Source organism: Oncorhynchus keta, chromosome 14, assembly GCF_023373465.1.
Source record: "Oncorhynchus keta strain PuntledgeMale-10-30-2019 chromosome 14, Oket_V2, whole genome shotgun sequence".
In the NCBI taxonomy this organism is placed as follows: Eukaryota; Metazoa; Chordata; class Actinopteri; order Salmoniformes; family Salmonidae; genus Oncorhynchus; species Oncorhynchus keta.
In genome coordinates this window covers 35,403,712-35,428,592 of record NC_068434.1, presented here as the reverse complement: position 1 = coordinate 35,428,592, position 24,881 = coordinate 35,403,712, and the positions used below count along the sequence as shown (strand labels likewise).

Sequence of the window (24,881 nt, the reverse complement as noted above, 5' to 3'; positions counted from 1 at the left end):
GAAGGATGGGAGGAAGAGAGAGGAGGGAAGGATGGGAGGAAGAGAGAGGAGGGAAGGATGGGAGGAAGAGAGGGGAGGGAAGGATGGGAGGAAGAGAGAGGAGGGAAGGATGGGAGGAAGAGAGAGGAGGGAAGGATGGGAGGAAGAGAGAGGAGGGAAGGATGGGAGGAAGAGAGGGGGAGGGAAGGATTGGAGGAAGAGGGGGAGGGAAGGATGGGAGGAAGAGAGAGGAGGGAAGGATTGGAGGAAGAGGGGGAGGGAAGGATGGGAGGAAGAGAGAGGAGGGAAGGATTGGAGGAAGAGGGGGATGGAATGATGGGAGGAAGAGAGAGGAGGGAAGGATGGGAGGAAGAGAGAGGGGGAGGTAGGGTAAGGAAAATAGAGGAAGAGAGAGGGGGAGGTAGGGTAAGGAAAATAGAGGAAGAGAGAGGGGGAGGTAGGGTAAGGAAAATAGAGGAAGAGAGAGGGGGAGGTAGGGTAAGGAAAATAGAGGAAGAGAGAGGGGGAGGTAGGGTAAGGAAAATAGAGGAAGAGAGAGGGGGAGGTAGGGTAAGGAAAATAGAGGAAGAGAGAGGGGGAGGTAGGGTAAGGAAATAGAGGAAGAGAGAGGGGGAGGTAGGGTAAGGAAATGAGAGGAAGAGAGAGAGGAGATTGCTATATTTTATTCCTGAGGATACTAAAAGACAGTTTTATGGTTGCTGGCAGATTTTCCACATTCGTAGTACTTTTACTCAGGCAAGCCAACCAGAGCGCCCCCTCCACCCAGGCACACACTCAAAAATACATTCCCAGTTAGTGAAAATACAAAAACAACCTTTAAAATGGTCCCCTTTCATGCTAATTGCTACTGTGTGTGTGTGTGTGTGTGTGTGTGTGTGTGTGTGTGTGTGTGTGTGTGTGTGTGTGTGTGTGTGTGTGTGTGTGTGTGTGTGTGTGTGTGTGTCTCAGAGGGGGAGAGGAAACTGTGGGCATACCCTCCTCTGCCATGTGCATCCTGTCTGAAAACTGGACACTGACCAACCCCTCCCTTGTCCCGTATACCACAGAATTCTGCATGCAGAATCTCAATTTGGTGTTGTCCCATGTTGTGAACTATTGATTGGTGAGCGGACCCCAGACTTCACAACCATAAAGGGAAATGGGTTCTATAACTGATTAAAGTATTTTTTGCCAGATCCTAATTGGTATGTAAAATTTTATTTTCCTTTTGATTTTATAGAAGGCCCTTCTTGCCTTGTCTCGCAGATTGTTCACAGCTTTGTGGAAGTTACCTGTGGTGCTGATGTTTAGGCCGAGGTATGGACCTTTTTTGTAACACCATTATTTTTGTCTGACTGAGATTTACTGTCAAGGCCCAGGTCTGACAGAATCTGTGCAGAAGATCTAGGTGTTGCTGTAGGCCCTCCTTGGTTGAGGACAGTAGCACCAAATCATCAGCAAACCATAGACATTTGGCTTCAGATTCTAGTACGGTGAGGCCAGGTGCTGCAGCCTGTTCTAGTACCCTCGCCAATTTGTTGATATATAAGTTGAAGAGGGTGGGGCTTAAGCTGCATCCCTGTCTCACCCCCCGGCCCTGTGGAAAGAAATGTTTGTGTTTTTTGCCAATGTGTACATGGATTTGATAATATTGTATGTTTTCCCTCAATACCATTTTCCATCAACTTGTATAGCAGACCCGCATGCCAAATTGAGTTGAAAGCTTTTTTAAAAAGCATGAGAAGACTTTGCCTTTGTTTTGGTTTGTTTCTCAATTAGGGCGTGCAGGGTGAATACGTGGTCCGTCGTATGGTAATTTGGTAAAAAGGCCAATTTGACATTTGCCCAGTACATCGTTTTCGCTGAGAATATGTACCAGTCTTGTCGCGATCGTCGATAGGAACGGACCAAGGAGTTGAGTTCCACATACTTTATTACACAGTGAAACTCAGAAAACAATAAACATAACACGACCGTGAAAGTCGTATGTGCTCAAAACACTAACACAAACAATATCCCACAAAACAGTTGGGAACAAAGGACAACTTAAGTATGATCCCCAATTAGAGACAACGATAATCAGGTGCCTCTAATTGGGAACCATACCAAAACACCAACACAGAAATATAACAACTAGAACACCCCCGAGTCACGCCCTGACCCAAAACACCATAGAGAACGCCGAGGGCTCTCTATGGTCAGGGCGTGACAAGTCTGCTGTTAATGATAATGCAGAGGATTTCCCCAAGGTTGTGGTTGACACATATCCCCTTGTAGTTAATGGGGTCAAATTTGGGGTGATCAGTCCTTGGTTCCAAATATTGGGGAAGATGCCAGAGCTGAGGATGATGTTAAAGAGTTTAAGTACAGCCAATTGGAATTTGTGGTCTGTATATTTTTCATCATTTAATTTAGGATACCATCAACACCACGGGCATTTTTTGGGTTGGAGGGTTTGTATTTTGTCCTGTAGTTCATTCAATGTAATTGGAGAATCCAGTGGGTTCTGGTAATCTTGAATAGTTGTTTCTAAGATTTGTATTTGATCATGTACAGTTGAAGTCGGAAGTTAACGTACAATTAGGTTGGGGTCATTAAAACTCATTTTGCAACCACTCCACAAATTTCTTGTTAACAAACTATAGTTTTGGCAAGTCGGTTAGGACATCTACTTTGTGCATGACACAAATCATTTTCCCAACAATTGTTTACAGACTGATTATTTCACTTATAAATCACTGTATCACAATTCCAGTGGGTCAGAAGTTTACATACGCTAAGATGACTGTGCCTTTAAACAGCTTGGAAAATTCCCAAAAATTATGTCATGGCGTTAGAATCTTCTGATAAGCTCATTGGCATAATTTGAGTCAATTGGAGGTGTACCTGTGGATGTATTTCAAGGCCTACCTTCAAACTCAGTGCCTCTTTGAATGACATCATGGGAAAATCAAAAGAAATCAGCCAAGACCTCGGAAAACAATTGTAGACCTCCACAAGTCTGGTTCATCATTGGGAGCAATTTCCAAATACCTGAAGGTACCATGTTCATCTGTACAAACAATAGTATGCAAGTATAAACACCATGGGACCACGCAGCTGTCATACCGCTCAGGAAGGAGACGCGTTCCGCCTCCTAGAGATTAACGTACTTTGTCGCGAAAAGTGCAAATCAATCGCAGAACAACAGCAAAGGACCTTGTGAAGATGCTGGAGAAAACAGGTACAAAAGTATCTATATCCACAGTAAAACAAGTCCTATATCGACATAACATGAAAGGCCGCTCAGCAAGGAAGAAGCCACTGCTCCAAAACCGCCATGAAAAAAGACAGACTATGGTTTACAACTGCACATGGGGACAAAGATTGTACTTTTTGGAGAAATGTCCTCTGGTCTGATGAAACAAAAATATAACTGTTTGGCCATAATGACCATCGTTATGTTTGGAGGAAAAATGGGGAGGCTTTCAAGCTGAAGAACACCATCCCAACCGTGAAGCACAGGGGTGGCAGCATCATGTTGTGGGGGTGCTTTGCTGCAGGAGGGACTGGTGCACTTCACAAAATAGATGGCTTCATGAGGACGGAAAATTATGTGGATATATTGAAGCAACATCTCAAGACATCAGTCAGGAACTTAAACTTGGTCGCAAATGGGTCTTCCAAATGGACAATGACCCCAAGCATACTTCCAAAGTTATGGCCTAAGGACAACAAAATCAAGGTATTGGAGTGGCCATCACAAAGCGCTGACCTCAATCCTATAGAGAATGTGTGGGCAGATCTGAAAAAGTGTGTGAGAGCAAGGAGTCCTACAAACCTGACTCCGTTACACCAGCTCTGTCAGGGGGAATGGGCCAAAATTCACCCAACTTATTGTGGGAAGCTTGTGGAAGGCTCCCCAAAACGTTTAATCCAAGTTAAACAATTTAAAAACAATGCTACCAAATACTAATTGAGTGTATGTAAACTTCTGACTCACTGGGAATGTGATGAAAGAAATAAAAGCTGAAATAAATAATTCTCTCTACTATTATTCTGACATTTCACATTCTTAAAATAAAGTGGTGATCCTAACTGACCTAAGACAGAATTTTCACCAGGATTAAATGTCAGGAATTGTGAAAAACTGAGTTTAAATGTATTTGGCTAAGGTGTATGTAAACTTCTGACTTCAACTGTATAGGTTTTTGCTGTTCTTTGTTATAAAGCCAAAAAGATTGTAGAAGTGGTTTTTCCACATCTCTGTTTTGGACTCTGTGTGTTGTTTGTTTAGTTTTACAATTTTCCCAGAAGTGGTTAGATTCTATGGATTCTTCAAATATATTGAGCTGATTTCTGAGATGCTGTTTCTTTTTTTCCATAGTGTATTTCTGTATTGTTTTAGTTATTCACCATAGTGAAGGTGTAGGCTCAGGTTTTCTGGGTCTCTATGTTTTAGGTTGGACAGGTTTCTCAATTTCTTTCTTAGGTTTTTGCATTCTTCATCAAACCATTTGTCATTGTTAATTTTCTTAGGTTGTCTGCTTGACATTTTTAGATTTGTTAGGGAAGCTGAAAGGTCAAATATAGTGTTTATGTTTTCTACTGCCAAGTTCACAACTTCACTATTACAGTGAAATTGTCTAGAAAGGGTTGAATTTGTTGTTGCCTAATTGTTTTTTGCTAGATTTCCACACTATTATCCTCACATCTATAACATTTCTTCATTTTATTCAGTTCCTTTGGCTTTGAGGCCTCATGTTTGAGCATAGCTCAAGTAGAGTGTGATTTTGCTGTGTTATGTTGTCATAGTTGTGTTTAGGTGGCTATATGGGGGAGGGAATGCTGTAACCTCCAGGTAGGTGTTTGTCCCCCTGTGTGCTTAGGGTTCTTGCCCAGTTCTGGCGTTTAGGTCGCCACAGACTAGTATTAGCATACCCCCAAATTAGCATACCCCCTGAGTCTGTTTGGTGGGTGGGAGTACCAGCTCTCTGCAACCAAGAGGGCAACTAGTGGGTCCATCTCCTTTATACCATGTTTCTTGTAAGATGACAATGTCTATATTTCCAATTTCTTTAATGAAGTCTGGGTTCCGGGTCTTTACGCCAAAGGCAGATGACCTCAGACCTTGTATATTCCAGTGTAACGGATGTGAAACGGCTAGCTTAGTTAGCGGTGCGCGCTAAATAGCGTTTCAATCGGTTACGTCACTTGCTCTGAGACCTTGAAGTAGTAGTTCCCCTTGCTCTGCAAGGACCGCAGCGTTTGTGGAGCGATGGGTAACGATGCTTCGTGGGTGACTGTTGTTGATGTGTGCAGAGAGTCCCTGGTTCGCGCCCGGGTATGGGCGAGGGGACGGTTTAAAATTATTCTGTTACATTGATGCTGTTGACCCGGATTACTGGTTGCTGCGGAAAAAGGAGGAAGGTCAAAAGAGGGGTGAGTGTAACGGATGTGAAACGGCTAGCTTAGTTAGCGGTGCGCGCTAAATAGCGTTTCAATCGGTTACGTCACTTGCTCTGAGACCTTGAAGTAGTAGTTCCCCTTGCTCTGCAAGGGCCGCGGCTTTTGTGGAGCGATGGGTAACGATGCTTCGTGGGTGACTGTTGTTGATGTGTGCAGAAGGTCCCTGGTTCGCGCCCGGGTATGGGCGAGGGGACGGTTTAAAATTATACTGTTACACAGGATGAGATAGTAAAAGCGTTGTGTTCCATATTGTCACAGTAGGTGTGAGCAGAGCATGTTGACCATCTGATACATACCTCTTAGGTCGCAGGATGGCGTTTGGGCGGGTGTTTCTCTCTCTCCCTCCCTCTGTTTCTCTCTCTCTCCCTCTGTGTCTCTCTCTCTCCCTCTGTGTCTCTCTCTCTCCCTGTGTCTCTCTCTCTCCCTCTGTGTCGCTCTCTCTCCCTCTGTGTCGCTCTCTCTCCCTCTGTGTCGCTCTCTCACTCTCTTTCTCTCTCTCACTCTCTTTCTCTCTCTCTCTCCCTGTGTCTCTCTCTCTATCCCGCTATCTCTCTGTCTTCATGCATTCACGTGTGACTGTTTTGGCTGAGGACAGAAAGAAAGGCTGTATGAGAAAGAGAGCTTTATTAGAAGTGTTGCTGTTCTCACCAGTTAGTGTTCCATCTGTGAGCAAAGTCCACCAGCAGCATGAGCTGGATCAGCAGGAAGAAAAACCCCCCTACAGCTCCCACATACCTCCACACTGAGGGGAGGAGAGAGAGGAGGGGCCAGGGAGAGAGATAGAGAGGAGGGAAGGGAGACAGGGGGAGAGAGGAGGGGGAGAGAGGTCGATAGAGAATGAGAGAGAGAGTAGGGAAGAGAGACAGTCAGGGGTAAAGAGGGGAGAGAGAGACAGAGGAGTAGAGAGAAAGAGGCAGGGGAGAGAAAGAGGAGTAGAGAGAGAGGCGGGGGGAGAGAGACAGAGGGATGGAGGGTGATTGCACATTTAAAGTATTGCAAAGCTAACCATCAAATATCTAATCTCTTGTTCCATATGTTCTGCAGGATGTGCACACTTAGTTGCTGCATAACTCCTCGTGTGTTGTCATCGCATAGACAACCACAGGGACGAGATTCTCAGGCCACATGCACACGGTAACTAAAGCCTGCAGCTGCACCGGTCCTCTCCTCTGAAGGTAGCAGATAACAGACTCCCTCTCCTCTCTTTCTCTCTCTTTATTTCCCTTCTCTCTTCTCTCAAAGCTGGTTAAGGAAAGGCATTACAAGTCAAGGACAGTCACGCTGACCTCTACAGGTAAGTATAGGTGACAGAGATTTGAGACTCCACAGTGTGATAGAGCAGAGCAGGGCTCCGGTCTCTGTCCCTTCTGAGAGAACAAAGACTATAGACAGGAGAGGGACATAAGGGTCCATACCTTCCAGAAAGGTGTCCTGCTCTGGCAGGAAGAATCCTCCAACACAGCAGGCCAACAACACTATGAACTTCGGGAACCAAAACCTGTCAGAGAGAGAGAGAGAGAGAGAGAGAGAGAGAGAGAGAGAGAGAGAGAGAGACATAAACGTCACTACACACACACACACACACACACACACACACACACACACACACACACACACACACACACACACACACACACACACACACACACACACACACACACACACACACACACACACACACACACACACACACACACACACGCTTACCCATTGTGTATGGCGGCGCGGCAGCCGGTGGCAGAGTTGACTCGTAGGGTGAAGATACAGAAGAAGAAGAAGAAGCAGGCCATCCCGAAGCAGACCTTGTACACAGCAGAGTAACCCACCAAGGTAGAGCAGTTCTCACCAGCATTCAGCTTCTCACACAGGTCACTGTAGAATGGGATCTACAACAGAGAGAGAGAGAGAGAGAGAGAGAGAGAGAGAGAGAGAGAGAGAGAGAGAGAGAGAGAGAAGAAGGAGCAATGTTAACCACTAGATACAAATTACAGCACGTGTGTGTGTGTGTGTGTGTGTGTGTGTGTGTGTGTGTGTGTGTGTGTGTGTGTGTGTGTGTGTGTGTGTGTGTGTGTGTGTGTGTGTGTGTGTGTGTGTGTGTGTGTGTGTGTGTGTGTGTGTGTGTGTGTGTGTGTGTTTAGTTAGTTAGGTATCTGTGTTTAATTCCAGTTTAGCTGCATTGTGAATTAAGTGTTTTATCTTCTGGGTTTAGTGGTGAGTCCCCAATGTGAAATGTGCTCCTGTATGCTTCTAGACCAGTGGTGTCAAACTAATGTTGCCTCATGGACGGCATTCGGTCTCCACTGAGGTCCGGAGGGCTGCATTTAACATGTGTTATATTTTCCCTGGCTGTCTAGCTGTCACGTCCTGACGGTAGAGAGCCTTTTTATTTCTCTATTTGGTTCAGGGTGTGATTTGGGTGGGCATTCTAGTTTGTCTATTTCTTTGTTGGCCGGTATGGTTCCCAATCAGAGGCAGCTGTCTATCGTTGTCTCTGATTGGGGATCATACATATTTTCCCAGCTTCAGTTGTAGGATCTTGTTTGTGTGTGTCGTTGCTTTCTGCTCTGCACATAGCTTTACGTTTGTGTTGTTTTTTGGTGTCATTTACAATAAAAGTATAATGTACGCCTACCACGCTGCAACTTGGTCTCCTTCTAACAACGGACGTAACACTAGCTTTTGTTTTGATGACTGTTATCAAGCTGGACAGAGTAAAGATACTATAATGACTGTTATCAAGCTGGACAGAGTAAAGAGACTATAATGACTGTTATCAAGCTGGACAGAGTAAAGATACTATAATGACTGTTATCAAGCTGGACAGAGTAAAGAGACTATAATGACTGTTATCAAGCTGGACAGAGTAAAGAGACTATAATGACTGTTATCAAGCTGGACAGAGTAAAGATACTATAATGACTGTTATCAAGCTGGACAGAGTAAAGATACTATAATGACTGTTATCAAGCTGGACAGAGTAAAGAGACTATAATGACTGTTATCAAGCTGGACAGAGTAAAGATACTATAATGACTGTTATCAAGCTGGACAGAGTAAAGATACTATAATGACTGTTATCAAGCTGGACAGAGTAAAGAGACTATAATGACTGTTATCAAGCTGGACAGAGTAAAGATACTATAATGACTGTTATCAAGCTGGACAGAGTAAAGAGACTATAATGACTGTTATCAAGCTGGACAGAGTAAAGAGACTATAATGACTGTTATCAAGCTGGACAGAGTAAAGAGACTATAATGACTGTTATCAAGCTGGACAGAGTAAAGATACTATAATGACTGTTATCAAGCTGGACAGAGTAAAGAGACTATAATGACTGTTATCAAGCTGGACAGAGTAAAGATACTATAATGACTGTTATCAAGCTGGACAGAGTAAAGATACTATAATGACTATAATGACTGTTATGACAAGCTGGACAGAGTAAAGAGACTATAATGACTGTTATCAAGCTGGACAGAGTAAAGATACTATAATGACTGTTATCAAGCTGGACAGAGTAAAGAGACTATAATGACTGTTATCAAGCTGGACAGAGTAAAGAGACTATAATGACTGTTATCAAGCTGGACAGAGTAAAGAGACTATAATGACTGTTATCAAGCTGGACAGAGTAAAGATACTATAATGACTGTTATCAAGCTGGACAGAGTAAAGATACTATAATGACTGTTATCAAGCTGGACAGAGTAAAGAGACTATAATGACTGTTATCAAGCTGGACAGAGTAAAGATACTATAATGACTGTTATCAAGCTGGACAGAGTAAAGAGACTATAATGACTGTTATCAAGCTGGACAGAGTAAAGAGACTATAATGACTGTTATCAAGCTGGACAGAGTAAAGAGACTATAATGACTGTTATCAAGCTGGACAGAGTAAAGAGACTATAGATGTAGGTCCATTATCATTTCTACACTGTTTTAGTTTGGTATTAGTCATTTTAATGTTGACTGAGATGTTTTGACTCCCCTGCTCTAGAGGAAGCAGGACGCCCTCAGCGAATAGGCTTCAGACAGTGTCGACCTAATAGGTTACATTCTGAGTGTCACACTTCTAATGGAACATGCAGCGACACCAACCCCTCTTTCTTCCCTCTTTCTCTCCGACCTGTTACTGAGGTTGTCAGCCACAACAAACAAAGACATAAAGAGGAATAAATTACCAGCCTGCTCTCAGCAGAGGCAACAAATGAAACAGAAAGAGCAGGAGAGAGAGAGAGAGAGAGAGAGAGAGAGAGAGAGAGAGAGAGAGAAAGCGAGAGAGAAAGCGAGAGAGAAAGCGAGAGCTAGAGAGAGCGAGAGAGAGAGAACTAGAGAGAGCTAGAGAGAGAGAGAGTGAGAGCTAGAGAGAGAGAGAGAGAGTGAGAGCTAGAGAGAGAGCGAGAGCGAGAGAGCTAGAGAGAGAGAGCAAGAGCTAGGGAGAGAGAGCGAGAGAAAGCGAGAGATATTGAGAGAGTGAGAGAGAGAGCTAACAAGAGAGCTAGAGAGAGAGATAGCGAGAAAGAGAGAGAGAGCGAGAGAGAAGGAGTATGCCTATAGAAAGTGAATGAGAGTTAGAAAGCCAGCACAAGAGTCACTTGAGTAATGTCTACGGGAAACCAAAAGATCTGCTTCAACGCTGGGAGGAGGGAGACTCTAGAAAATATTTTAAACCAGCGTGGTTAAACCTCTGTAGCAGCGTACTGGTACACAAGTACTACGTACTACTGCTCTATCAAAACAAACTAACAAAAACCTTAAAACGTCCTTCAGTCTACGTCAATCAGGGCACCTAACTGTTCATCTTGGCAGATAATTGGTTGAGTCTGGATAGAGCTGTTAACTGCTGATGGTATAGGGGACGCTTGCGTCCCACTTGGCCAAAATCCAGGGAAAATGCAGCGCGGCAAATTCAAATAAAATGATATAAAAATCTAACTTTCATTAAATCACACATGTAAGATACTCAATTACATTTACATTTAAGTCATTTAGCAGACGCTCTTATCCAGAGCGACTTACACTCGTTGTGAATCCAGCCAACATGTCAGATTTAAAAAAGGCTTTTCGGCGAAAGCATAAGAAGCTATTATCTGATGATAGCACAACAGTAAACAAAGAGGGTAGCATATTTCAACCCTGCAGGCGCTACACAAAACGCAGAAATAAAATATAAAACATGTCTTACCTTTGACGTGGTTCTTTTGTTGGCACTCCAATATGTCCCATAAACATCACAATTGGTCCTTTTGTTCGATTAATTCCGTCCACATATATATCCAAAATGTCCATTTATTTGGCGCGTTTGATCCAGAAAAAAACTGCTTCCAAATTGCGCAACGTCACTACAAAATATCTCAAAAGTTGCCTGTAAACTTTGCCAAAACATTTCAAACTACTTTTGTAATACAACTTTAGGTATTCTTAAACGTTAATAATCGATCAAATTGAAGACTTTTCAAGTCTTGCGCAACTCTCAACAGTGTTATGCAGTTCATAGATGGCCGTACTTCTTCATTGCACATAGGAATAACCTCAACCAAATTCCAAAGACTGGTGACATCCAGTGGAAGTGGTAGGAACTGAAAACAAGTTCCTAAGAAATATTGTTTCCCAATGAGAACTCACTGGACAGACAGAGACCTAAAAAAAAAATAATCTGAATGGTTAGTCCTCTGGGTTTTGCCTGCTACATAACCTCTAATGACTCTCCATCCCACATGCGGGAGCGTAATCATCGACTGACACTAATTAGCATAACGCAACGGACATAAATATTAATAGAAAATATTCCTATTCATGAAAATCACAAGTGAAATATATTGAGACACCGCTTAGTCTTTTGTTAATCACCCTGTCATCTCAGATTTTCAAAATATGCTTTACAGCCAAAGCTAGACAAGCATTTGTGTAAGTGTATCGATAGCCTAGCATAGCATTTTGTCCAGCTAGCAGCAGGTAACTTGGTCACAGAAATCAGAAAAGCAATCAAATGAAATAATTTACCTTTGATGAGCTTTGGATGTTTTCACTCACGAGACTCTCAGTTAGATAGCCAATGTTCCTTTTTTCCAAAAATATTATTTTTGTATAGCTCATCAATAGCTCCGTTTGTTCTTTACGTTTGGCTGAGAAATCGCCCGGAAATTGCATTCACAAAAAAGCCGAAAAATATTCCAAATTAGCTCCATAATATCGACAGAAACATGGCAAACGTTGTTTACAATCAATCCTCAAGGCATTTTTCAAATATTTATCCGATAATATATCCACCGGGACAATTGGTTTTTCAATAGAACCGATTGGAATAATGGCTACCTCTGTATTTTACGCGAGAATCACTCTGGGAGCCATCAGGTGACCAGTTGCGCAATGTAGCAGCTTACGGGTATTCTTCAACATAAATGCGTAAAACTCCGTCACAATACTATAGACACCTTGGGGAATACGGAGAAAAAGTAATCTGGTTGATAGCCCATCACTGCTCAATAGGGACGCATTGGAACGCAGAGCTTTCAAAAGATGAGTCACTTCCAGATTGGATTTTTCTCAGGCTTTCGCCTGCAATATCAGTTCTGTTATACTCACAGACAATATTTTTACAGTTTTGGAAAGTGTTTTCTATCCTAAGCTATCAATTATATGCATATTCTAGCATCTTGTCCTGACAAAATATCCCGTTAACTACCCCCTAGTCACATAAAAAAAAGTTATGTTATACTCACAGACATGATTCAAACAGTTTTAGAAACTTCAGAGTGTTTTCTATCCAAATATACTAATAATATGCATATCTTCTATTCTTGGCATGAGTAGCAGGAAGTTGAATTTGGGCACGCTATTTACCCAAAAGTGAAAATGCTGCCCCCTATACCTTAAGAAATTAAAGTTCAGCACCACAGCCACTGCAGACAAAGTGTAGTAGGATACAGGAGCAGTAGGAAACAGAGTAGTAGGATACAGAGTAGTAGGATACATAGTAGGATACAGAGTAGTAGGATACAGAGTAGGAGGATACAGAGTAGTAGGATACAGACTAGGAGGATACAGAGTAGTAGGATACAGAGTAGGAGGATACAGAGTAGGAGGATACAGAGTAGTAGGATACAGAGTAGGAGGATACAGAGTAGGAGGATACAGAGTAGGAGGATACAGAGTAGTAGGATACAGACTAGGAGGATACAGAGTAGTAGGATACAGAGTAGGAGGATACAGAGTAGGAGGATACAGAGTAGGAGGATACAGAGTAGGAGGATACAGACTAGGAGGATACAGAGTAGGAGGATACAGAGTAGGAGGATACAGAGTAGGAGGATACAGAGTAGGAGGATACAGAGTAGTAGGATACAGACTAGGAGGATACAGAGTAGTAGGATACAGAGTAGTAGGATACAGAGTAGGAGGATACAGAGTAGGAGGATACAGAGTAGTAGGATACAGAGTAGGAGGATACAGAGTAGGAGGATACAGAGTAGTAGGATACAGAGTAGGAGGATACAGAGTAGTAGGATACAGAGTAGGAGGATACAGAGTAGTAGGATACAGAGTAGGAGGATACAGAGTAGTAGGATACAGAGTAGTAGGATACAGAGTAGGAGGATACAGAGTAGTAGGATACAGAGTAGGAGGATACAGAGTAGTAGGATACAGAGTAGGAGGATACAGAGTAGTAGGATACAGAGTAGGAGGATACAGAGTAGGAGGATACAGAGTAGTAGGATACAGAGTAGGAGGATACAGAGTAGTAGGATACAGAGTAGGAGGATACAGAGTAGGAGGATACAGAGTAGGAGGATACAGAGTAGTAGGATACAGAGTAGGAGGATACAGAGTAGTAGGATACAGAGTGACACGCTCTCCTATTTACTCAGACCAAGTGACCAAGCCAGATGACACGTAGAAAAGTATTGTAATAGTATTTTGTTACAATGAGGCATAATAACATCACCATCGGAGAGACAGAGAAGATAACTTCATTAGCTCATGAAGGGCTAGGTTCATTTTTAGAGGGAATCTCATCCAGAAGGGAAACCCCCTACTGCAGCTCCTGACCCATCTCCAGCTCCCGACCCAGCTCCTGACCCAACTCCTGACCCATCTCCAGCTCCTGACCCAGTTCCTGACCCATCTCCAGCTCCTGACCCAGTTCCTGACCCATCTCCAGCTCCTGGCCCAGCTCCTGACCCAGCTCCTGAACCATCTCCAGACCCAGCTCCTGACCCAGCTCCTGACCCATCTCCAGCTCCTGGCCCATCTCCAGCTCCCGACCCAGCTCCAGCTCCTGACCAAGCTCCCGACCCTACTACAGCTCCCGACCCAGCTCCAGCTCCTGACCCACATCCTGACCCTACTACAGCTCCCGACCCAGCTCCAGCTCCTGACCCACCTCCTGACCCTACTACAGCTCCTGACCCTACTACAGCTCCTGACCCATCTCCAGCTCCTGACCCACCTCCTGACCCTACTACATCTCCTGACCCTACTACAGCACCCGACCCAGCTCCAGCTCCTGACCCACCTCCTGACCCTACTACATCTCCTGACCCTACTACAGCTCCTGACCCTACTACAGCTCCTGACCCATCTCCAGCTCCTGACCCACCTCCTGACCCTACTACATCTCCTGACCCTACTACAGCTCCCGACCCAGCTCCAGCTCCTGACCCACCTCCTGACCCTACTACATCTCCTGACCCTACTACAGCTCCCGACCCAGCTCCAGCTCCTGACCCACCTCCTGACCCTACTACAGCTCCTGACCCTACTACAGCTTCTGACCCATCTCCAGCTCCTGACCCACCACCTGACCCTACTACATCTCCTGACCCTACTACAGCACCCGACCCAGCTCCAGCTCCTGACCCACCTCCTGACCCTACTACATCTCCTGACCCTACTACAGCTCCCGACCCAGCTCCAGCTCCTGACCCACCTCCTGACCCTACTACATCTCCTGACCCTACTACAGCTCCCGACCCAGCTCCAGCTCCTGACCCACCTCCTGACCCGACTACAGCTCCTGACCCTACTACAGCTCCTGACCCATCTCCAGCTCCTGACCCACCTCCTGACCCTACTACATCTCCTGACCCTACTACAGCACCCGACCCAGCTCCAGCTCCTGACCCACCTCCTGACCCTACTACATCTCCTGACCCTACTACAGCTCCTGACCCTACTACAGCTCCTGACCCATCTCCAGCTCCTGACCCACCTCCTGACCCTACTACATCTCCTGACCCTACTACAGCTCCCGACCCAGCTCCAGCTCCTGACCCACCTCCTGACCCTACTACAGCTACCGACCCTACTACAATTCCTGACCCATCTCCAGCTCCCGACCCTACTACAGCTCCTGACCCACCTCCTGACCATACTACATCTCCTGACCCTACTACAGCTCCTGACCCTACTACAGCTCCTGACCCATCTCCAGCTCCTGACCCACCTCCTGACCCTACTACATCTCCTGACCCTACTACAGCTCCCGACCCAGCTCCAGCTCCTGACCCACCTCCTGACCCTACTACAGCTCCCGACCCTACTACAGCTCCCGACCCAGCTCCAGCTTCTGACCCACCTCCTGACCCTACTACAGCTCCCGACCCTACTACAGCTCCTGACCCAGCTCCAACTCCCGACCCTACTACAGCTCCTGACCCACCTCCTGACCCTACTACATCTCCTGACCCTACTACAGCTCCTGACCCTACTACAGCTCCTGACCCATCTCCAGCTCCTGACCCACCTCCTGACCCTACTACATCTCCTGACCCTACTACAGCTCCCGACCCAGCTCCAGCTCCTGACCCACCTCCTGACCCTACTACATCTCCTGACCCTACTACAGCTCCCGACCCAGCTCCAGCTCCTGACCCACCTCCTGACCCTACTACAGCTCCTGACCCTACTACAGCTCCTGACCCACCTCCTGACCCTACTACATCTCCTGACCCTACTACAGCACCCGACAACAGCTCCAGCTCCTGACCCACCTCCTGACCCTACTACATCTCCTGACCCTACTACAGCTCCTGACCCTACTACAGCTCCTGACCCATCTCCAGCTCCTGACCCACCTCCTGACCCTACTACATCTCCTGACCCTACAACAGCTCCCGACCCAGCTTCAGCTCCTGACCCAGCACCTGACCCTACTACAGCTACCGACCCTACTACAGCTCCTGACCCATCTCCAGCTCCCGACCCTACTACAGCTCCTGACCCAGCTCCAACTCCCGACCCTACTACAGCTCCTGACCCACCTCCTGACCCTACTACATCTCCTGACCCTACTACAGCTCCTGACCCTACTACAGCTCCTGACCCATCTCCAGCTCCTGACCCACCTCCTGACCCTACTACATCTCCTGACCCTACTACAGCTCCCGACCCAGCTCCAGCTCCTGACCCACCTCCTGACCCTACTACAGCTCCCGACCCAGCTCCAACTCCTGACCCACCTCCTGACCCTACTACAGCTCCTGACCCACCTCCTGACCCTACTACATCTCCTGACCCTACTACAGCACCCAACCCAGCTCCAGCTCCTGACCCACCTCCTGACCCTACTACATCTCCTGACCCTACTACAGCTCCTGACCCTACTACAGCTCCTGACCCTACTCCAGCTCCTGACCCACCTCCTGACCCTACTACATCTCCTGACCCTACTACAGCACCCAACCCAGCTCCAGCTCCTGACCCACCTCCTGACCCTACTACATCTCCTGACCCTACTACAGCTCCTGACCCTACTACAGCTGACCCTGACCCTACACAGCTCCTGACCCATCTCCAGCTCCTGACCCACCTCCTGACCCTACTACATCTCCTGACCCTACAACAGCACCCAACCCAGCTCCAGCTCCTGACCCACCTCCTGACCCTACTACATCTCCTGACCCTACTACAGCTCCTGACCCTACTACAGCTCCTGACCCTACTACAGCTCCTGACCCATCTCCAGCTCCTGACCCACCTCCTGACCCTACTACATCTCCTGACCCTACTACAGCACCCAACCCAGCTCCAGCTCCTGACCCACCTCCTGACCCTACTACATCTCCTGACCCTACTACAGCTCCTGACCCTACTACAGCTCCTGACCCTACTACAGCTCCTGACCCATCTCCAGCTCCTGACCCACCTCCTGACCCTACTACATCTCCTGACCCTACTACAGCTCCCGACCCATCTCCAGCTCCTGACCCACCTCCTGACCCTACTACATCTCCTGACCCTACTACAGCTCCCGACCCATCTCCAGCTCCTGACCCACCTCCTGACCCTACTACATCTCCTGACCCTACTACAGCTCCCGACCCAGCTCCAGCTCCTGACCCACCTCCTGACCCTACTACATCTCCTGGCCCTACTACAGCTCCTGACCCATCTCCAGCTCCCGACCCAGCTCCTGACCCAGCTCCTGGCCCATCTCCAGCTCCCAACCCAGCTCCAGCTCCTGACCCAGCTCCTGACCCTACTACAGCTCCCGACCCAGCTCCAGCTCCTGACCCACCTCCTGACCCTACTACATCTCCTGACCCTACTACAGCTCCCGACCCAGCTCCAGCTCCTGACCCACCTCCTGACCCTACTACAGCTCCTGACCCTACTACAGCTCCTGACCCATCTCCAGCTCCTGACCCACCTCCTGACCCTACTACATCTCCTGACCCTACTACAGCACCCGACCCAGCTCCAGCTCCTGACCCACCTCCTGACCCTACTACATCTCCTGACCCTACTACAGCACCCAACCCAGCTCCAGCTCCTGACCCACCTCCTGACCCTACTACATCTCCTGACCCTACTACAGCTCCTGACCCTACTACATCTCCTGACCCTACTACAGCTCCTGACCCTACTACAGCTCCTGACCCTACTACAGCTCCTGACCCATCTCCAGCTCCTGACCCACCTCCTGACCCTACTACATCTCCTGACCCTACTACAGCTCCCGACCCATCTCCAGCTCCTGACCCACCTCCTGCCCCTACTACATCTCCTGACCCTACTACAGCTCCCGACCCATCTCCAGCTCCTGACCCACCTCCTGACCCTACTACATCTCCTGACCCTACTACAGCTCCCGACCCAGCTCCAGCTCCTGACCCACCTCCTGACCCTACTACATCTCCTGACCCTACTACAGCTCCTGACCCATCTCCAGCTCCTGACCCAGCTCCTGACCCAGCTCCTGGCCCATCTCCAGCTCCCAACCCAGCTCCAGCTCCTGACCCAGCTCCTGACCCTACTACAGCTCCCGACCCAGCTCCAGTTCCTGACCCACCTCCTGACCCTACTACATCTCCTGACCCTACTACAGCTCCCGACCCAGCTCCAGCTCCTGACCCACCTCCTGACCCTACTACAGCTCCTGACCCTACTACAGCTCCTGACCCATCTCCAGCTCCTGACCCACCTCCTGACCCTACTACATCTCCTGACCCTACTACAGCACCCAACCCAGCTCCAGCTCCTGACCCACCTCCTGACCCTACTACATCTCCTGACCCTACTACAGCACCCAACCCAGCTCCAGCTCCTGACCCACCTCCTGACCCTACTACATCTCCTGACCCTACTACAGCTCCTGACCCTACTACAGCTCCTGACCCATCTCCAGCTCCTGACCCACCTCCTGACCCTACTACATCTCCTGACCCTACTACAGCTCCCGACCCAGCTTCAGCTCCTGACCCAGCACCTGACCCTACTACAGCTACCGACCCTACTACAGCTCCTGACCCATCTCCAGCTCCCGACCCTACTACAGCTCCTGACCCAGCTCCAACTCCCGACCCTACTACAGCTCCTGACCCACCTCCTGACCCTACTACATCTCCTGACCCTACTACAGCTCCTGACCCTACTACAGCTCCTGACCCATCTCCAGCTCCTGACCCACCTCCTGACCCTACTACATCTCCTGACCCTACTACAGCTCCCGACCCAGCTCCAGCTCCTGACCCACCTCCTGACCCTACTACAGCTCCCGACCCAGCTCCAACTCCTGACCCACCTCCTGACCCTACTACAGCTCCTGACCCAGCTCCTGACCCTACTACATCTCCTGACCCTACTACATCTCCTGACCCTACTACAGCTCCTGACCCATCTCCAGCTCCTGACCCACCTCCTGACCCTACTACATCTCCTGACCCTACTACAGCTCCCGACCCATCTCCAGCTCCTGACCCACCTCCTGACCCTACTATAGCTCCCGACCCTACTACAGCTCCCGACCCAGCTCCAGCTCCTGACCCACCTCCTGACCCTACTACAGCTCCCGACCCTACTACAGCTCCTGACCCAGCTCCAACTCCCGACCCTACTACAGCTCCTGACCCACCTCCCGACCCTACTACAGCTCCTGACCCAGCTCCAACTCCCGACCCTACTACAGCTCCTGACCCACCTCCTGACCCTACTACAGCTCCTGACCCTACTACAGCTCCTGACCCATCTCCAGCTCCTGACCCACCTCCTGACCCTACTACATCTCCTGACCCTACTACAGCTCCCGACCCAGCTCCAGCTCCTGACCCACCTCCTGACCCTACTACAGCTCCCGACCCTACTACAGCTCCCGACCCAGCTCCAGCTCCTGACCCACCTCCTGACCCTACTACAGCTCCCGACCCTACTACAGCTCCTGACCCAGCTCCAACTCCCGACCCTACTACAGCTCCTGACCCACCTCCTGACCCTACTACATCTCCTGACCCTACTACAGCTCCTGACCCTACTACAGCTCCTGACCCATCTACAGCTCCTGACCCACCTCCTGACCCTACTACATCTTCTGACCCTACTACAGCTCCCGACCCAGCTCCAGCTCCTGACCCACCTCCTGACCCTACTACATCTCCTGACCCTACTACAGCTCCTGACCCATCTCCAGCTCCTGACCCACCTCCTGACCCTACTACAGCTCCTGACCCGACTACAGCTCCCGACCCATCTCCAGCTCCTGACCCACCTCCTGACCCTACTACAGCTCCCGACCCTACTACAGCTCCCGACCCAGCTCCAGCTCCTGACCCACCTCCTGACCCTACTACAGCTCCCGACCCTACTACAGCTCCTGACCCAGCTCCAACTCCCGACCCTACTACAGCTCCTGACCCACCTCCTGACCCTACTACATCTCCTGACCCTACTACAGCTCCTGACCCTACTACAGCTCCTGACCCATCTACAGCTCCTGACCCACCTCCTGACCCTACTACATCTCCTGACCCTACTACAGCTCCCGACCCAGCTCCAGCTCCTGACCCACCTCCTGACCCTACTACATCTCCTGACCCTACTACAGCTCCTGACCCATCTCCAGCTCCTGACCCACCTCCTGACCCTACTACAGCTCCTGACCCGACTACAGCTCCCGACCCATCTCCAGCTCCTGACCCACCTCCTGACCCTACTACATCTCCTGACCCTACTACAGCTCCTGACCCAGCACCTGACCCTACTACAGCTCCCGACCCTACTACAGCTCCTGACCCATCTCCAGCTCCCGACCCTACTACAGCTCCTGACCCAGCTCCAACTCCCGACCCTACTACAGCTCCTGACCTAGCTCCAGCTCCCGACCCAGCTCCTGACCCAGCTTCAGCTCCCGACAAAACTCCAGCTCCCGACCCAGCTCCTGACCCAGCTCCAGCTCTTGACCCAGCTCCAGCACCGGTCCAAACCCACGAGACAATACTTTCACAATGGGTGGATCAAACAAACAGAGAGCTGCTAGGACTTTTCTCTAATAACAACTGGCTAAGAGTCCACAGAGTGGATCAGCCTGGGGCAGTAAAGCCATTCGGAAAGTGGCAGCTTTCTCACAGCAAAGACAGAACACCACAATACTGAAGAAAGAGAAGCACACACCCAGAAAACGCTGGCGTTCCCTCTTTCACTCAGCTCCCTAGTCCCTACCCTCCCTCTGTAAATAATAACCACCTCGCAGCCTCACACCTGTGTCCTTCACCTGCCCATGTGGAGACCAGAGCCCTCTGTACTAACTGAGCTGGGGCCGACAGAGAATGAAGCATTAACTTGGTAGAGTATCTTGATAAATAGATGTAGCCTACAGTACATGGACATATATTTGGAATAACTGAGCAAGGATGTAGTAACTGAACTGTGGGGTTTACTGTACATGCCACGTTCCTCTTGTAGTCAGGAGTGAACTGGCAGCAGGACAGAGCACACTGAGGGAGGCCGTAACTCTGTGTTAGCCCCCGTGGCAGCCTGCACTAAACTAGGCCATCCTAACTACCGTACAATTACACACACAGGAAATTACACACAGCAGCCTTTTCCATAGCTCCGCTCCACTCTTCCAGGGAAGGCTTTATTACAGGGTTTATGTGGAGTTTAGAGCGTCCAAAACTATTCTAGAGATTTACTGGGTCTCTGTGTCTAAAACAACATCAAGGCCGGATACGAGACAGGACCAGACATTTAGGTGGTGTGAGCATGTTTCGTGTGTGTGTGCATGCACGTAGAGCAGAGTGTGTGTGTGTGTGTGTGTGTGTGTGTGTGTGTGTGTGTGTGTGTGTGTGTGTGTGTGTGTGTGTGTGTGTGTGTGTGTGCGTGCGTGCGGGGTGTGACTGTCTACATGCGATCGTCCGCATACTCACGTGGTCCCTCATCTCCTGTTCCACGGTGGGTGACATCATGACGACACAGATGATGGTGACGAGGAGGAAGTAGAGGGCGTACATGAAGCGTGTCGATGTGGACTGCTTGATTTTAGGACAGCAGCCACAACAACAGGAGCAGCCTGCCGAGCCACAGCAGCACGCCAGCTACACCAGGAGAGAGGAGGAGAGGCATCGATACAGTAGAATGTCATTATGCTCAATACCATTATGGGGTGGTATCCCCGACACAGATTATACCTCGTCCTGGATTATAAAGCACTTTCAAAGGAGATTCTCCATTAAGATAAAAAAAAAAAGTTGTCCAGCACTAAGCTTCATCTGTGAAGAGGGAATCCATCCCTACAACAACGTAATCAGACCCAGTAACTTCTGCTTACAACTCAAGGAGGGGAAATGCACAGAGAGGAGGGGGGGCTTGATGCAGCTAAGAGGTTGAGCCTGAGTCCCGGCTGGCAACAGGGTTTAGAGCAGTAGCAGCTTCAGCAGAACCCTGGCTGCTAGAGTACAGAGCACGACAGGGTTCGATTCTGCAGTCGCATTTGTGACTGTTTGGCTTGGCAGTGCGACACACATTTTAAATTGGTTCGAGGGTCCCAGTGAAAAAAATATACCCGTTTTTAAAATGTTATTCCTGATTTATTCAACCGGTAATGTGCAATTAACCAAAATTAAACCAACTTTCTGAAAAGGCAACAAAAGCACAGGGATGCTCCTGTGTGTGTGTGTAAGGGCTCGACATATAGGGAGGATTTGAAACCCTCTGGCCCGGTCTATCACCCCCGTCAGTGTGCAGCTTGGCCCAGTGAAATAATATACTGTAATAATGTCATTTTTAATCTAGGCTATATAATAGATTAAAAAACAGATGGATTCCTGAAGCTGTTTGCTTGCTATGTCGAGAGAGACGCACCATATCTTCGCCAAACCCCCCCCCCCCCTTCTTCTTGATGCAACGTTTTAAATTATACTCAAGACACATTATCGTCACACATATTTTAGAGGCTGGTGAAGTATTTTGAATGATATCATTTAGATCATTTTGATGAAACATCAATTTACTTTAGGACAATCCACCATCCTAACGGTGCACTGTGCACCTGCCAACTTTCCTTTCCAATTCGCAAGAGGCTGAAACCAGAGAGCTGTACAGGGGCACAACTTTGGTGGGGGGGGGTACTTTGTTTTCTTCATTTTATTATTATTATTTTACACTGCAAACAGCCTACCCGATCGCTTGGAGACGTCCCCATGATCCTAAAGCACACACCGTTTTTATTCACATTCCAATTCTAAAATGCAATTTCAGAATTGGGGGGCATGTCCCCACCATACCCAGTGAAAGTTGCGCCCCTGGATCTATATATAATGATGAGATCATCATGTCTCCGCCCTAACAATGGCAGTCTTTGTCCTAAAGGCGGGAAGGCAGGTGACAAGCTTAAGTCTGCACATTATTCCCATAGAAACTAGTTGGGCTTACATTGGACAGATTTTGTGGAAAGTGAGCCCTCTCGCTTCGCCTCTTCCTCTCTGCTGAAACTATATCACCGGAGAAAGCATCCAAACGAGCGAAAACAGCGCCCAATGTATCTGATGCTGTCTGGCCAGGAATAGCATGACAAGCCATACTCTTTTGGTCCAGACAGCATCAGATACATGGTTGACACATACTGAGACAGACAGGCGCTGAGATTGATGCGTTTTTCTGTCGGGGCGCGCCTCTGTCAAATAAATGACCAATATTTTATTTGGAAAGGCAACGGGGTACCGCAAGGCGGGCCAAGGTCCCTAAGGCCTGCCCATAATGCCAGGCCTGGTTGAATATTTGCAATGTGCAATTCAGTCATCATGGAATAGCCTACCTTGAAAATCAGACATTGCTGCAGTAGATATCTCAGATAGGGTGGAGTGAGGAACTAAGAGGGTTTTATAAATAAGCATCTACCAGTTGGTCATTAGCACTGGAACAGAACACATCAGACCGTTACAAACACATGCGTTTTACTGCGTAGGTTTAGATAGACTGGCTTGTGTCCCTTTTGTATTACAAACAGATTATGCAACAGACAGAGGCATCTCAGATGGTAGGATAGTTTACTCCCATATAACAGACTATGTCACAAACTCTGTAGGCCTCTGTAGGTCTAAATCCCGTCTGTTTAGTTATAAGAATGTATCATGTAAGAGAGACATGAGAGGAAAAGACAGGCATGGGATCAGAAAAGGATCTTGTGCACACTGTTTTTGTCTCCCAGTACTGAAGCTCAGTGCAAACCCACCCTAACTGCCTCACCACAGCTGTGTGTGTTCTGTAGGATCTATTGGAAATCTTTAGGCTAGAGAACGGAACAGCAAGAGGGTGGGGTTCTAACTAGAGGAATAAAGGAGAGTATCTCAGTGTGGTGTATAATTATCCAGCTCCCTCCTTCAGAAAAGAAGACAAGGCCTCTGCTTATGAGAGCAGTTAGACAGAACAGGCCCATCTCTGTGTGGTGATTGGTAGCTTCAGAGGCTTCAGTTTCAACAGCGCGGGTTTGATGGGTAGGAGAATCAGCCCCCTCCTGTACACCCTATTCACCTATGACTGCATTTCCACACGTCTCCAACTCAAGTTTTCAGACGATACAACAGTGGTATGTACGCCTGATTACCAACAACGAGGAGAGCCCTCACAGAGTGGTGCCAGGAAAATAACCTCTCCCTTAAATTTAACACGAGCTGATCGGGGACTACAGGAGACATCCACATCGATGGGGGAGCAGAGGAGAGGGTCAAAAACGTCAAGTTCGACGACCTGAAATGGTTCCTTCACACAGACAGTGTGGTGAAGAAGGCGCAACAGAACCTCTTCAACATCAGAAGGCTGAAAGATTTTAGCTTGGCCCCGGGCCATAAGACCCTCACAAACTTCTACAGAGAGCATCCTGTCGGGCTGTATCACCGCCTGGTACGGCAATTGCACCCACAGGGCTCTCCAGAGGGTGGTGTGGTTAGCTCAACACAATATCAGGGGCACACTGCCTGTCCACCAGGACATCTACAGCACTCGGTGTCACAGGAAGGCCAAGTTGATCATCAAGGACCCCAGCCACGGCCTGTTCACACGCTACCATCTAGAAGGCAGAGACGGTACAGGTGCATCAAAGTTAGGACCAAGAGACTGGTAAACAGCTTCTATCTTCCACCACTAGTCGGTCTCTGCACAGTACCCTGACCTAAACTTCAGACACTGTCACTAGCCAGCTACTAGGTCTACCCTGTACCTTAGTGACCACTGCCCTATGTACAGTACATACTGTACAGTCATTAGGTTTGCAAAGGGTCGGAAATTTTCCATGGGAAGGTAAGCCCAGGAATCTGGGGAATTTTTCCTAAATTCATCAAAAAAAGTTAGCTTATTACAGTGAACCTTTTTTGTGGGATACACATAAGGCAAATCTTGTGGAATATTTTGTTAAACTATCCTCAATTCAATGGAGTTGCAACCCTCTGCCTGCACAATGCATTCTTCCATCACATGTACAGATGATTTTCAAGATCTTGCACACTAATAGGATGCTATTGAGCCCACACCACTACACTGTCTGAGCCAAGGACTACATGCTTTCTGGCAAGTTTTGATTACAATACTGGGTGGGGTGAATATATTTTATATTACATACATGATTGTTTGTTAACTAGTAAATAGTAGCCTACAGCAAAGTGTGTTTAAATCATTTCTAACTTGTTAACAACTTCTGCTAGTTAAGTTTTGCTACCACGTGGGTTTTAGCTTGCTTGAGC

At 48.1% G+C, this 24,881-nt stretch overlaps 1 protein-coding gene across 1 annotated transcript in view; it reads right to left on the bottom strand.

Moving 5' to 3' along the window:
* Window positions 1–24,881, bottom strand: part of serinc5 (serine incorporator 5) — a 54,241-nt gene that overhangs the window by 11,861 nt on the left and 17,499 nt on the right. Inside the window, exons 2-5 of the mRNA XM_052461611.1 lie at window positions 21,075–21,242; window positions 7,135–7,313; window positions 6,843–6,925; window positions 6,076–6,169 (exon numbers count right to left, since the gene is read on the bottom strand). Of these exons, the coding sequence (XP_052317571.1) occupies window positions 6,076–6,169; window positions 6,843–6,925; window positions 7,135–7,313; window positions 21,075–21,242 (524 nt within the window). The remainder of the gene's footprint in view (window positions 1–6,075; window positions 6,170–6,842; window positions 6,926–7,134; window positions 7,314–21,074; window positions 21,243–24,881) is intronic.